This window comes from Sarcophilus harrisii, chromosome 5 (genome assembly GCF_902635505.1).
Source record: "Sarcophilus harrisii chromosome 5, mSarHar1.11, whole genome shotgun sequence".
NCBI classification, from domain to species: domain Eukaryota; kingdom Metazoa; phylum Chordata; class Mammalia; order Dasyuromorphia; family Dasyuridae; genus Sarcophilus; species Sarcophilus harrisii.
Window position 1 is genome coordinate 118,517,966 of NC_045430.1, and position 16,959 is coordinate 118,534,924.

At 32.0% G+C, this 16,959-nt stretch overlaps 1 protein-coding gene across 4 annotated transcripts in view; it reads right to left on the reverse strand.

The window, feature by feature from the left end:
* Window positions 1-12,114, reverse strand: part of SOX5 (SRY-box transcription factor 5) — a 446,382-nt gene extending 434,268 nt beyond the window's left edge. For all 4 annotated transcript variants that reach the window (XM_031938465.1, XM_031938463.1, XM_031938462.1 and 1 more), the window contains exon 1: window positions 11,931-12,114. In XM_031938465.1, the coding sequence (XP_031794325.1) occupies window positions 11,931-11,968 (38 nt within the window). In that variant the 5' untranslated portion in view covers window positions 11,969-12,114. The remainder of the gene's footprint in view (window positions 1-11,930) is intronic.
* Window positions 12,115-16,959: the final 4,845 nt, after the last annotated feature.

A 16,959-nucleotide genomic window follows, 5' to 3' on the forward strand; every position in this document is an offset into this window, starting at 1 on the left:
AGTTAATATTTCCCAGATGCATAATTAAGGCAAAAGATCATCTTCTTAAATTGGTATCAACACTCTGGTTGGCTTCTGGCTTTCAGTACACTATATGTGTGAAAAACAATTTCACATGAAAATAAATATTTTTTTCTTATTTTCATTTTTGTTTTGGATTTTTTTTTGTTTCCTTTGTACTTTTTTAAGGCCTTTAAAAAAAAAGGTGTACCTTTTTCCCTCAGATAAGCATCAATTTTTCAACCTGGTTTTATAATTTCAGTTTTGAGTTATTTTTAGGTTTATATACATGTGCACATACATATAACATATATATATATATATATATGTGAAGATAAGAGTTTTAAGTTGAATGATCATCTATTGAAACAGAATAATTGATAGTTTCATATTTGAGGAATAGATACTTGCCAGTAACATTTTACAATGGATATTTCTTATACATTAAAAAGGAAAAATATAATTTCCAATATATTTCATTATTATTAAAATATAAGCTGGGCTTGATGATAATATGCTAATTTCATGTAATAACAATAATAACCATAATAATTATTATCATTTAGTTTATTTACAAATAGTGCTCTCCTAGGATATAATAAAGTAGATAGGTAATCTTTTCACTGCAGTTACTCATTGAAACTATTTTTAATCCCATAATTTTTCACTTTCGAAATATGTTAACTGTTTTACATTTGGTAAAAAGTGAACATAATTCTTACAATTTGAACTCCATGGCTTTCAGACAGAGATATCTAAATATTTTGTAAATATTAATTAGCTATGTTTCTTCTTTAGCATTAGGGGGTAAGTTAGTATGCATGCCCATTTTATAGATGAGTGGTTGAAGAAAATAAGTTAAGTGACTTTCCCAACATAGTTTTAAATTTTGGGTTGAGAAATTACAGGAACATATGCCATCCTTGTATAGCACTAGGTGCTAGATTATAAAATATATTAGCAGTAGGATGCCTGATTGGATGGTTTCCAGATTTTCTTTCTGTTTTAAAAGTAGGATTTTTGCACATTTCCTTTTTGTCCTCATTTTAAATACATGTTGAAATAATCTTTAAAAAACAAAACCCTTTAGCTCTGTGGCAAAGGAAGAACACTCACTATTCTTTCCAAAATTAAAAATGGTTTTAATAATCAATAATTCATCATCTGAATTATAACACAAAGAATTAACTTTAACATGAAGCCAATTCCTACCTTCTTTCAAATGGTCTAGTAATATTTATTTTTAAAAATTTCACCAATGCATGTATGTATGTGACTTTTAAGATCCGATGTATTCATCTGTAAAATGAGGAGGTACACTAGGTGATCTGAAAGGTTCTTTTATGCTTAAAGCCCATACCCTGACTGATTGACTTGTCCACTTTGAAATTAAATATACTTGGTTATGAGTGCTGCATGTGGAGAATACACACAGTTGCTCAGATTCAAGTATCATAGTCATGGTACTATGGATAATGCTAAAAAAAAAAAAAAATCCAGGCTATACCTCAATAATTTTTATATTGTGTTTATCATTTTTAAAAGTGGTAATTTACTTGCATGAAATACTCTGTGGCAAGATACTCCATGCTACATTATCTCATTTTTAACTCACAACTTTATGAAGTAAATATAGAAAGAATAATTAATATCCCCACCTGCTAGGTAAGGGAATTGAAACAAAGAGAGTTTAGGCAATTTGCCTAAAGTCAGTAACTTGTAATGTGTCAGAACTTGAACTTGGGTTGTCTGACTTCTCTAACATATTTTCTAACATTAGGAGAACCATTCTTTCTGAGTCCAGTGGTAATTCTCATAGCCTGTAATGACTATGAGTCTCTCATGTAAAGTTTATCTTCTTGTGATATACAAGTCTTCCTTTAAAGAACATTATTTGTGCTCTGTTCCTTTTTTTAGTAGTTGTACATTTCTTTTCTCAAAAATACCAACATAAAACTAGTTTTCCTATTATTGATATTCTCAAATAATCAAAGGTTGTGCTGCTTTCTAAAGTTTGTCTTTGGCATGACTTTATGATTTTCTTGTTCAGCTAATGAAATTCACTTGAGCAGACCCTGATTTTTTTTAATATTACATTTATCTATATAAACAGAAACCTTAGCATATATATATAACTAAATCACATAGCTTTTAGCAAAGTGATTTACACATAGTAGGCACTGAAAGTTGCTGCTTGATTGGTATGTTTAATTGTTTTGATACGATGTACAAGAATTTTTTGTTAATTCTGAGAATAAGGCTATGTATTTTGAAAATATATAGATAGACACCCAAGCATCCAGAATTCCATATTGTTGAAATACTTTGTCCCTGTATAATAATCCCCAATTTACATGAAGTAGTTTGAAATCTAAATTCCTGGCTGATTGTGGAAATACTGCTCCCTTCACATGAAAAAAAGCAGAAATGTATGCCCTCTGACTGTTTTAGTAGCAAAAATGCTGCATATTGTACAATTATTTTAGAAACTTTGGAAATAGAGATATTAGAATATAGTAACATAGAATGTTAGAGTTGGAAGGGTGGGGGTTAGAGATTACCTAGTCCAAATCCTTCTTCTTATAGATGAGGGTAGTGAAATTCAGAAAGGAATAAAAAAGAGCAATACCAAACAATGAAAGGTCTATTAAAAAAAAAAAAAAAAAAACTTTTTTACAGAAGGGAAAGCGTCACATAAATGCATATGTAATACAAAAGGAAAAAACCCACCACTTGGCAATGGACAACATGACCTAACATAACTTTAGGCTAGTCACCCTTTCTGAGCATCAGTTTAAAAAAAAATGTATGAAACAGCAATAATAGGCAATAAATAATATCATTATCCATGTAACACATTATATTAAATTCAGGGCTAAAATTCCTCTTTCTACATTATATTATACTCAATTCCTTCTTTTCATTATATGAACATATTATATACAATCTATTGATCATGTTAATGCAATTAATATTAGTGACAAAGAAAAATACCTATCATATAGAATGTTTATATTCTTTAGGGAAGTATTATAGAAAAGTTAAACTTTTCCTTTTAAGGACAAACTTCCAATATTACACTTAAGTTTAATCTCAAGTATTGTGATTTATGTAGCCAGTTGGAAACAAATTTTTGATTAAAGCTACATGCTTTAAGACCAATTTAAGTTTAGAAAATTCAGGTGTTATTACTTTTTTCTGTAATTCATGCAATAGGCTTATGTGGTAGAAAAGAGCTTTATTTATATGTAATGTTATTTGTATTCATTGTGTGATTAAAGGTAAGAAGCACTTTACTTCAAAGTCCATAAACTGTACCTGATTTTTGACTTTGGGCAACTCATTTAACTTTTATGAAACTCTATTTCATTATGTGAAAATTTGAAAATAGTGTGTTAGTACTCCCTAGGAAGTTCAAATAGGATCATATGTATAAGGTACTTTGTAAATTTGACATGAAAATAGACATCAGCTACTACTATCTTTCTCTTATTAAAATCTTTTGGTCTTTTGACCATTGTATTTTAGACAATTAGTTTATCCATATAGAATGCAGAATTTTAATTTTCTTATAAAATGTTCTATTTTCTGCCTTTTATGTTTGATTTTTATAATACCTTTTAGAATTGCAATTATTTTATATTCATTAGACTTAAATTGTTTCTAATCTTTGTAATTAGGTGAAAATGTCTATCAGCTACTGCATTCAAATTATAGGCAAAATTTCATGCATTTGACTTTTTGAGAATTATAAATTTGTATGTCAGCAGGCTTCTAAATACTTGTACAATATAATCCTTTAAGACTACTAAAATTTCATCTATTATTATAGAACTGGAATAGAAGGGTACATTTCACTCAATCACAACATTCCTTATTGTACTTGATTTTCTGCTCCTAGTTGTTTATTCTAGTTTGATTAATAGCACTTTGAATTTTATATAAAAGCTTTCTTCTGAACTCTTCCAAGCACCTTTCAAATATTATGTGATTAAATCGCATGATGTCGCTGTGAGAAGGATTACAAATAATGCAAAGCCAATTTATACATGTAGTCATTAAAACAGAGACTAGTTCAAGGTCAAAGATGAGTCAATGATAGAACTAGAAATAAAATATTTTGACTTCCAGTTCATTCTACTGTCTCCTAAAACACTGTGACACTTTATATATCCTATGAAATGTTCAATGTAGATTTCTCATCCAGATGGCAAAACTTAGGAATGAGAGTGATTACCCCTAATTTTATATGACATGTCCATACAAATGTTCCATTTCCCCATAAAATCTTATGAAACTCAATCATAAAAATCCTATAATGAAAGAAAGATACACAAAAGGTCAGCACGAAAAAAAGGGAAAATATTTTGACTGCAAACTATTGTCTAAGGCACTCTGGAACAAGGAATCAGGATAGATGGAAAGTATAATTCATTTTTTTGTGCATCTTAACACATAATTATAAAAATGTTTTAAAATTGGGATATTTAAACAATCCATAGCAAGAAGGAGTAAAAAATATTAATAGAGTTGGTAATGAATCCTGTTTTCATTTAGAACAATATTGTACAAAGGGATGATTGTAGTCCTATAAAATAATTTATTCTTAATTTTTAAAAATCTGAGCATAATGTATGCCAAAAATGGATTAATTACAGCTCAGTTACTAAATAGCACAAAGGTAACTTTATGAATTAATATATTTATCTGTATGAAAGTAAATGCTGCACCACATTTTGAAACTAATTATTACAAAAGTACCAAAATAATACTTATTTGATATCTTCTCTTTACTATAATATCAAGGAAACAACACAATGCAGTTAAAACCATTTAAATAACTTTACTTTTGTACCTAGTTTCCTAACTTTGCCAAAATTTTCATAGCCAGAAAGAAACTAGAAACTATTCACACTTGGATTCCTTGAGTCTTCTTGGTAAAACTAAAGATATCCTTAAAGTTATCATTCAAACAAAGTTAAAAAAATATTTTTGTTAATTTTCATCCCTGATCTATGAAATTCATTTCTTCCTATTAGACAGATTCCCAATACAAAGAGTACATCAAGAATCATGGAATAAAATGAAGTCTATGCTATCATGCAAAGAGATATGGTAAAACTACATTTATATAGATATAGATATGTATATATGTGTATAGATAGATATGTACACTAATATGTACATATACACAAATTAAGAAAAATCATATCATGTTCTTTATGATTACTTTAATATTATGTATACAGATACATCTATGCATATATAATATATATATATATATATATATATATATATATATATATATTTTTTTTTAAACAAGAACAAAAATAGAAATGCTATTACATATGAAAGTTTCAGTGTGGTTATTTTTTCCCTGCCAGAAGCTTTTGGTTATAGTGTTACTCTTACCTACTATATGTGTTAACTCTGGCAGGTAGCCCTAATTTGCTGGTAGCCAAATTATTTTTGTCCCTGAAGTATGAGAAATCTCAAAAGTGTATGAATGAGACACAGTTTACTAGTTTACATGTATCCTTATAACTCCAAAACTAACATTCATTGAAAACTGCATTCAGTTTAGCAAGAAAAAAAACTACACAGAGATACCACCTGCATTTCCTCCATGACAAAGAGAGAACAACTTTTTCAACTTTGGTCCTTAGTGTGAAGGAAAACAAATCACACAAATCACATGCTTCACATTTGGCTTAAGGCAATATATATACATATATATATATATGGAGAGATATATTTATTATATAATACACACACACACACACACACACACACACACATATAGCTATACTATAGATCTACCTATGTGAAAAGACGGTCATTTGTTTAATAAAACAAAAAAAAAATTAAAACTAAATGTTTTCAGACAAAAATACTGCCATTATAGCACAATAACTTAAAATGATATGAGCAGAATAAATATCCTAATGTTTCATGATCACCTATCACATTTTGTACTCAACTATGTTACATTCCCTTAGTTGTCAAGGAAAATGGTGAGAAAATAACACGTGAGATATACCTCTTTGGAAGATTAAGCAACTTTACCAAGGATTAAGCAATAACAAAAGTGTTTTTGAATCCAAAGATAAGTAAAAAATAGAAGTACAATTATGATATAGTCAAGTGACTGAGTTATTACCTTGATTGAAAAGAGAGAAATATAAAATCCACTCAATCCAGTTTGGGTTTGGATAGATTTGTTGTTCAAAGCTAATTTCAAGTGTCTATGAACAGTCACCAGCTTTTGTTTTTAATTTTACTTCTGTCATGTTTTATGGGTAAAAAAGTCATTATACCACCTTGTAACAGATTAATTACTTTCAAGCTGGGTGACAAAAGGGCATAATGACCGGAAAATTTTACAAAAGAAAAAGCAAAAGCATGTTGACAAGTTTATCAACAAACCTGGGCAAATCTCATGAAGTACAGATTAAGGTTCAGTGGTTCCAAACTGGCAACATTCAAGTTGGGTTCATATTTGGGTTTTTTGTTTTGTTTGTTTTTTTAAACCACCTGTCCTAAAATGATATTGTTTATGCTAATTATCTTTGTTTATGCCACAATTCTGTTTGTTTACTACATTCTTTTAAAATACCATATCCCCATAAACAGTTCTCACCAGAATTCTTCTAGATCTTGTTCCTGCCTGGTCCTCTACAATCCACTGAGGAAAATTCAGTGCTATACTGGAGGCGCAAAAGATTGGGAACAACTTTGAGTCTCTAACGACTCAAGCTGGCAAAGGTTGGGAGTACCGCTGAGTTTTTACTCTCAGTCTCTAGAGGGAATGGATACTGAGTGTGGTGCTCAAAACAAACCCCTATTGGACAGTTAGAACTAAACAACTAGAACAATTTCCTTTTGAGAGGAAATTCAGGACACATGAACATATTTAGTAAAGATGAACAGGTTATACTAGTGATGTCTGAGAAGCAGATATAAAGTTGGGGACAGAGGGACAGAATTAATAAGAATCTGAAATAGCAAATGGTCAAAGACCTATCATTTTCAAGTCTGACCTGCTGTCAGTGAATGCTATCAAAAGATATTAGGTATTCTATTTAACATGCCCAAGTGTTGAAAGTAAAAGTAAAGTACAATATTTTTTTAAAGTTGTTTCACAAGTCAGTATCATCCGATCAGGCCTATCTAGATATTATAATTATTATTTAATCATAAAGAATTAATAAGGTAATTAACAATGAAATGCCATGTAAAACATATAGATATAAAGAATACAAATTTGCTTGATTTTAGAGAGCTTCTTATTTTATTCTAATGGAAATGCAACTTTAAAATTAAACAACATTTTCTCACTTGACACTAATATATAATATTCACATTTACTACATATTGACAGTATCTGTGTTAATAGAATACAGCAACCTGGGCTGGTTAACTTGACTTAAATTATAAATAACTAACATTATGAAGGAGAAAAAGAAAATCCATCAGTTATAGTTATTTACCTAGTTTGTAAATGGAGAGACATTCAACCTACATAATGTGTATTTTCAGCACACTATATAATCATTAGGTTGCTGAAAAATGAATAGTGGGAAGAGTAAGCAATAAAAATCAGACTTTACCCATGAATGTAATTCCACTTTCTAAATGCATTATGAATTTAATCCATTTGAAACAGCTCCCAACTCTATGGAAGAATAATGTGCTTAAGTAACAGAACAGGTCTTATTTGGCTCTCATGCAAGATGTATATATGGTTCTTAACAAAAAGCCTCCCTAAGAACAGGTAAAAATACTTTATCATGTGCTTATTATGTCTGTGGGCTCTGATATAACAACTCTGCAAAAATAAAAAAAGTAACAATGACCCCCATACATTTCTACATCTATCAAACTTATTGCACAGTGAACACTACAAGATGCTGCTTAATATTTTAACTCTTAGATGCTCTTGATAGTCATCCAGAACACAATCCTACCAAATCTTTCATTTTCATCCTTTCTCTTCTGTTTATTGCATTACAAACTTATAGCTTCATTCCAGATAGTGGTAAATTATTTAAAATCTATATGTTACAGTCAATTTTTCCTTTATAAACAAGTATAAGTACAAAAAATGAAATGAACAAAGCAGTACACCCTGGAAACATATTTTGAATATGAAACTATAACTTTCCTTTGCATCTAATTTAGAGATCTCTCCTCCTTACCTTATGAACAAATTAAATACATAAACCATAATACAAACTAAACAAGTTTACCTTAGTAATGGAAGATTAGCTCTGAAATTCGGATACTTATGTGCAAATTTGAGGTAATCTGAAAGTGTCACTGATGAGGTGTTCTATTACATTTAGCTAGGAGATTGAAAATCATTTCCAAATAATATCTGATAGGACAACCAACTTATCACAAAAGTTGCTAGTATATTTTTGTAAGAAATATGTTTGAAAGCATTTTTCTGAAGAATGATTTTTGCTTTAGGCAAGTGCTAACAAAAGATCAAACTAAATTTGATGTAGATCTAAAATGAACAATAGCTAAGCCCATTTCTTATCTTCCCATCAGAGACTTTTTGTCCTATAGCCATTCACTCCACATCTATCTATGTAGGCATTCTTCAGTAAGCACTCTGTTTTGAAAGATACTACTGAATAGGTGACACCAAATGTTTAGCCTGGTTTCATTTTTACCCTCCACAGACACTTATATATCCTTTCTTCTCAAACAATCATCTCACATTTGATACTTAATTAAACACTAACATAACATAGAGAGAAAAGTGCAGTTAACTTAGTTCTCAAACTGTTGCATGTTATATATACACAAGATATTTGGAGAATAAAAGAGAGGAATGGCATGCAACTATATGTATGACAGTGTTAAATATTTATTTTTCTATTTATTAATATCACAAAAACATAAAAAGTTTTGATAGTTATTTTGGTAGCTCCTTATATTTTCAGAAATTTTAAGTGGATATGCAGAGTCCTTTAAAAAAAACAAACAAACTCCAAACAAGTCAGATTCGTTTGTATTTAATTACATGAATAAATCTACAAGTCTGCAAAGGTTTATATTGTGAGTTCTAGTACGCATTTAATGTGATAGCTATTAACATATAGTGCATGCTGTCAATTATACTGACTCTAAGAAGTAAGACATAATAGGTCCTAATTGCCAATAATATTTCCAAGAATTCTTTAGAAATGCTTCCCTGACTTCCATTCCCACATGGAGTCTCCATTATCATTTTAGTTAAGGGACTGAATACTTACTTGCAAATAAAAACTAAAAGATGGAATTCACTTTACTTTTCAGAAAAGACTGTCCAGTTTGATAAATTTTTAATAAATCCTAAAGGACAATTTTTAGCAGTCTCTGCAATTGCTACCACTTTTGAATGAATTAACAATTGTTTAAATGACAGTCCTGAACATTTTCACCTCTAGAGCTGTTATCACAGTTGTGTACCGATCCGAATCAAACAGTTGTCATCTCCACATTTAACTTTTAATTGTACAGGTTGTAACTATTCTGTAAAGTTTCAAAACAATATGGAGGTCTGGAGAACAATGAGAGAGTTAGGAATCTCTCAATGGGAATAATCCAAGATAATATAACTTCTGTTTTTAGTGAGAAAAAGCTAAAAGTAAGTAACTTTGTTGACTTTAGTGATCTATTTCACAAGTTATTTTAGAAGACTTCTTTTCATTGGTGAACATAGATTTTTCTAAACCTTTTATCACAGGTATTTTTATGCACTATAAGTAACTTATATGGAAACAGTTACAAATAATCTAAAAAGCAGAAAAAATTCCAGCTGTATACATGTAGTAGTACAGGGATATTATGTACAGATCCTTTGAATTTTTTTTTCAAGTGGAGATTATCAGTTCTATAGGATATGCACTATATCTAGGTATACATACATTTACCTGAATATAATATTCAGATGGTATAAACAGATGGTAATGAGCTATAAAGATTTGGGGTTGTATTATCAATTTTAATTAAGACCTCTTACATCACTGGGTATGTTTAAAATATATTTAGGTTGTTAATATTTTCAAATTGTCAGCAATAATACCAACACTATCGATTACCATTTGCTTATTTAACCAGTCAGTGAGAAGTATATGCCCCTGAGTGATAGCAAAAATGAAACATGAGCCAGGAGTAAAATGTTAAGAGATTCTAGTTTTAGAATTTGGGGTTTTGGAGTGAGAGTTTTTAATTAACTCATAAGGGGATAATTGAAAAAAATACAAATAAAGCTGACAGGAGAAATGTTTTCCTATATATAGACATAGACTATAACCTTTTTAATACATAACTACCTTTTACAAGAATCATTTAACTGATTTACAAATCAGATTGCCAGCATCATTTTCATAACATACAATTACAGTTAAAGAATATTATAGTTTAACTCTTACTCTGTACCACATAGGGAGCTGTTACTCTGTTGAACTAGGAAAGTATTCGCTACTTCAAACACTAATAATTTCTAGGATAAATAGCAAATCTGCCTCTATAAAATAAAGCATTCTTCCCAAGTAAAACATTACCATTTTAAGTAATTGTTAGTAAAGTGAGAAAATATAATACTTAAAACCATTAAAGAATTTCAGCCATTTAAATGAGTATATCTGGTCAATAAATGCCTCTGTGGGAAGAAAAAAAAACCCACTGCTAAAATATATTTTGTGCTATTTTACTTTTCTCTGTAATGTCATATTATGCACCTTAATAAATAACCAATTCAAAAAGCATTCTACTCTCAGTACTTTTTCATCTTCCATTGCTCACTGATTTATTGCAATCTTAAAATGTTTTAATCTTTGTCTTTCTTTTTTCGCCTTTTCATATCAAATTCAGTCATTTGAGCGATGAACAGCTTGACTTAGCATATTTTTAACCAGCTGGTCTAGCACCTAGCTTGCATTGCATAGTCAGATACAACAAATGTTTATACAGAAGGTAGCTTTCATGAAAATGAAAAAAATATATAGCCTATGTATCATGCATCCTGTCTTTTTTTAGATTACAAAAAATTCACCAAAGAGAATGCAAAGTTTGAATTATTTTAAATGGCAAACAAGATCCTATTTATAGTTTTCCCCAAAAATTGAACTTGTGGTAGAATAAGAATAAAGATTTTAAAAAAAATACAGTATATATTAAGATGCACATGAGGGGGACTAACATTTTTGAAATCCCAACTCAATTTGAAATAATACAAAACTAAAGGAGCTAAAAATACTTTTCTCAATAGTAACAACTTAATTCCAAATACACATGCTTCTGTCTTGGCAAAAAAGGGAAACATCATAAATCAAAATCGAGCTTTCGACAGTCAGTGCAAAGTGTCCACTGAAACTTAGGAATCATCAGTGTTAAACTTTTTTGACACTTAAAAAAAAATCTTCTGATGGATTGTTGTACTGTTAACTTGAGTTGTTGTTGTTGTTGTTGTTTTAAATGCACACCCTGTTCCCTTATATCAACAAAAGGTCATGTGCTTTATGGAGCTACTTCCAAAGTTTTGCAGGAACTTAAAGCCTTAGTTTTAATCATCCTTAAATTCTTCTGTCATCCCAGAAAATACATCTGAGGCAGAGATGCTGAAATTGTGAGTGCTTTGCATTAAAAAGATTTAGAGAATGAGAGCGATATGTTGCTTAATATTCATTAAAATCTACATAATAGTAACAAACCTAAAATCATCAATAGCAAGCTTGGAGACTTTGTAAATTCCTTCAATTTGGTTCAGAGAATAAGAAGATTCAGCTAACATATAGAATCATATAAAAGCTTTTCCGGCAAGCATGATTTTTAAAGAGCATCTCACAACTGATTCCAAGCCTGTAAAATGGGAGAGTTAGACTTTCATATTTTTAAAAAGAAAATAACATCCAAAACAAAACAACTCAACTCACCTTTCAAACTCCTGAGGTAAATCAGGGTCAGTTAGCATGCTGGAAAAGCACAATTTCCCTTTGTCACAGCAGCCACCTATGATCGTCTCCAACTGAACCTGTCAAGTGAGTCCAAACCCTCTAAACCAATTGATTCTCTCCTCTCCTCTCTTCTCTTCTTCCCCCCTCTCCCTCCCTCCTCCCTCCCTCAATCTCTCTCTCTCTCTCTCTCTCTCTCTCTCTCTCTCTCTCTCTCTCTCTCTCTCTCTCTCCTCTCTCCCTCCCTCTCTCCTTCCTTCCTTCTTTCCCCTCTCCCTCTTTTCTTCCCCTCTCTCTCCTCTCTTCTCTCTCTTCCTCTCTCTCTCCCCCTCTCCCTCCCTCTCCCTCTCCCTCTCTGTGAACTAGGACTCCTTGACCAGTCTCTTAAAGGGGTAGCACACTTAACGGCACAGAGTGTTTAGAAAGCTTCCCCCACAGCTGAGCAGCATGCTGCGGCTGCTAAGCACTAGACAACCTCAGGGTGCCTGTCCTTTCCTTTTAATTCTATCATCCAGTCACCAGAGAATGTGAGAAGTCAACTCATTTAACATCCCCCATACACATTCTCCCCCATTAATAAAATGCATATACAAATATTAATCAAGAAAAATATATTAGCAGTAGATTAAAAGAGAATCTATAATAATAGCCACCCGATTAAACTGCAGTTATTAACTAATTAAAGAAAAAATGGAAATGTCAGCAATAGTATTTTTTACACATTCATTTCTTCTAAACCCCCCCCCCCCCCAGCCTTTCTCTTTGCCCGCACACGGAAGCACACACTCACACACACTCACACACATACATACACACACAACAATCAGGCATTGTTCTGAGGGAAGAAAAGCAACTTTGACAGATTGAAATATAGCAGAGGCCCCTTCAAGGAAACCTGTAAACAACTTGTCACTCACTCTGTCCGTCTCACTGTTAGCTCTTGCTTTCCACAAAGTGGTGCGAATGTCCTGGCAACACAGCCAAAGTTTCCTCAGCTCCAAACTCCATAAAACATCAGTGCTATGTAGAGGGGAATAGGTATCCACATCCCAAAATAACACACATGAAACACAACAAAAATCACCCCCTATCTCCCCAAATAGTAATAACTTTTGATTTGTTCTGATTTTTGGTTGCTGGGGGAGGGGGTGGTTGAGAGGAGGGAACAGGGCTAAGTCCCTTAGCTGTGGATCTCTTTAATTTCCTCTGCCCAGGCAGCCACAGATAACAAGGTGGACAAACTATGGTTTTACAGATTCTAAGCTGGCTGGCAGAGAACAGCCTCCATAGCAGTTCCAATTATCTAGATAAAAATCTGGCAGATGAGGAAGGTAATCAGGTAATGTACCTTTGACATGAAATGACAGAGGCACATAACACACACATACACCACACACACACACACACACACACACACACACACGCAGAGATAACTATCCCCGTGCACTGCAGCATCTGGTCAGAGTAAGCACACCCTCACAAACACAAGACTGTGCATTCTCTCTCTCTCTCTCTCTCTCTCTCTCTCTCTCTCTCTCTCTCTCTCTCTCTCCTCTTTTTTTTCTCTCTTTTTCCCTCCCTTCCTTTTTCTCTCCCTCCACTCCTACTGGGAGGGTTCATTCTGCACAAAAGGCTACATTACAGAGTCCGCCCCAATAAGGGAAAGAGAGAAAAAAAAAAGCCTTCCATTGTTGAGAGGGCAGGTCAGTTGATTAGATTTTCTGTGGAGAATTCCACGAGGAAATTCCCTTCAAAGCCGAAGTGATTAACTGGGGGCTATTCTGGAAATGGAGCAGACAATGGCTCAATAGTCTGCACAGCCAATGTCCAGGCTGGCACTGAACTCACTTTAAAAAAAATAAAAGCCAGACTCCCTGTTCTTTTCCACCAGCCCCCCCACCCCCCACTCCTTCCAACTTCCCCTCCCAATTCCTTTTATTTAGCAGCTGGACAACATTAAGGGCCTTTAAAACCACAAGGGTTGACCCCACAGTGGTTTGATTAGGTCCCACTTTTTTTTTTTCCTGGCGACAGGCAGACAGCAAGTTTACTTTTTTAGACATACACAATGACACACGCAATATTCACATACTCCCTAAAGTAGTAGCTATCACTTTTTAGCCTTTTTATACTGATAGATTTATTTTTTAATCTCCATCTTCACCAAGCCACTGATATAGTTAAAAATTCATTGATATACTTGGTTGTAACAAGCATAAGATATAATAATCATACTTTATCTTTTAATTTTCCCCTTAGATAAATCTTGCAAAAAACATATAGGTGTGCATATAGATGCATGGATATCTCTCATTGTGATCCCTAATCAAAATTAAACTGGATTTAAACATGCTATAATATATAATAGTATAGTTAAAGTACTAACAATAAAAAATATAGAATTATCATCTACCTTGGCAAAGCAGTTAACCATAGGATGTGACAAAAATTAATAGTTATGTTTTTCTAGTGGGATTAGCTGAAGAGATAAGGATAATGATGGTCACTTTAACAGTATTCTTTTAAGCAATTTTTCTCAAATCTTGTTTTTTAATGAAACTATTTCTGGACAGATAATGTTATAGTAATATATGGTTCGAGGTATTTTCATTTATTAGTTTTTAAGTATGTACAAATTGTTCAGAATTAGGCTAAAAGACATTCTCCACCTTTAAAAAGCTTGGAGAAAACTCAAAACTTCAACAAAATGATCTCCTTTTGAGAGCAGGTATCAAAATATAAAGAATTAGGGATGTAAGGTTACATAAATAATTTTCTTTAAAAATAAAGTTGTATAAATTTGCCTAATTTGGGAATCTTATTTCAGTTTTTTTTTTTCATATTAATAAAGAAAAACAAAAGGGGAGGGTATGTTACATTGAGGAGGCAGATCTAGAGTCAAAAAACAGAATAAGAAGGAAAGAACTAAGGGGGATAGCAGCAAGACATAGTTTAGTATAAAGATAGAAATAAAGATAGTAACCAAAAGGTAAGCTGCTTAGTTGTGTGCGGCCTTAGCTTGCTGTGTCTTACTACAGCTACTACTTTTGGCTGCATCTGCAATTCTAATCTAGAAGGTCAGAAGAATAGGTAAAAATTAAAAATTTTTATGAGTCTGATGTTTTAAACTGTGTTTTAAAGGCATGGTGACCATCTTCTCAGTATGGTTGGTCCTTTCTTTGGTGTCATATACTAAAGATAAATGTAAAGAATTCTATGATTGCATCTTAGATGCCTAAAACATTAAATTAAGTTTCTAAACTATGATTATAAGCATTGTCTTGAAAGGGATTTATTTTTTAATCATACTCAGGGACTTAGAATGCACCTGGAATAAAATAAGTGTGATTGAAGAAAACTTCTGTGTAATTAACGTTTTAGGATAAGTACTGAATCTATGATTTCATTAGAAAAAGAAAATCTCAGGTAAAGAAACTTCTACCAAAACAAAAACTGCCTAGAGATTAAGTGACTTGCCTAGGGTCACAGAGACTATATATATATCAGAGATGGGACTTGAATTTAGGTCTTCTGGTTCCAAAGACTACTCTTCACTATCCACTATGTTATGTTTCCTCTCAACATAACAATCACAATAGCATTTCAAATTTACATAGAAGTTTATAAGGTTCTCAGTTTTATATCTGCTGCATTATGTGGCAATACAAGGTATGTAATGGTAAGTTTTCTTACTCTTAATCTAAAGATAAGGGAGTTGGAGACTGCTAGGAATAGCAGTTTTCTACCACAGCTTCCTGGTCTGGGGGCAAAAAAGTGTCAGCTTCATGTCGTTGGCACATCTCAGACTTGGTGGGTGCTGAGACCATATGAGATCCTGTTACAATCACTGTCTGATTAGATACATTTCCAGATGGAGATGATAGGAGCTGTGTCCAGAGAAGCTCAGTACTACTCATTCCCTGTAGTATATATTTGCTGTTCTAGATAAGTCAACAAAGCTTCCTCATTTATTAAATATTCAGTTAATTTTGAGTGCCTCATTTATCTGAACACTAAATCTGAATCAAGAAGGTATTAGTTCTGGAGCCATGCCTATGAGACAAAATTATTTCATGTGACTGTTCTACACCAATAAGTACCTCAGTGGCTGAGTTAGTACTTGGAGCTAAATCTTTTATACATTGTTCTTTTAATTTTGAGCCATATTTTTAACATAGAATTAATTAGTACTAAATGAGAAACCCAATATGGTTCTGGGTCCCTTTTCAGGAGCTTCGAGATTATTCATATGTAGATTTTTAAATCAGATGCTTGCATTGGTGCTTATATCCAGTACTGTATTTAATAGATAATTAGAATAACTAACTATTCTACTCTAAACTAGCTGAAACAATTTTTCCCATTTGAATCCTTGGAAGGCAAATTGACAAAACTATTAGATTTTTAAATAGATTTACCGAAAGGGATATAAACTTCAAAATGTTCTAGTAGTTTTGTTTTGGATAAATTCATTGTACTATTCTAGCTGATCCAAATAATTTCTCATTTAGTATATGATGTGAAGTATTATTTATAGTAACATTTATTCTTTAATATCATCATTTGTGTTCAAGTCAAGTCAAGTCATTCTTAAACAGGTGAAACACTCCCCAAACAAGCAGATAAATGTTCAAAATACTTTATAAAAAGTTATGTATGATATTCCCACAACCTAGCAAGATAATATCTTATAAATTGCTATTTTACTTTAGAGTTCTCCAAATCACAAAATCATAGAATTTCAGATTTAGAAAAGATTTTGGTGTCTGTGAAGTACAAAGTATTCAAAAATCAATTTATACTACATTATATGTGATAAGTTAGGCATTCAATCTTTACTTGAAGACAGCTAATGAAGAATAGTTCCCTTCTTTCAAAGACAACCCATGCCATTTTTGTGGCTCTAATGTAAAAACCAAATTGAAGTCTTTGTGGTTTTTACTTTCTATCTATTGTTTCTATTCCTTCCTTCTTGGACCCACATAATGAATCAAATATTTCTTCCACAAGA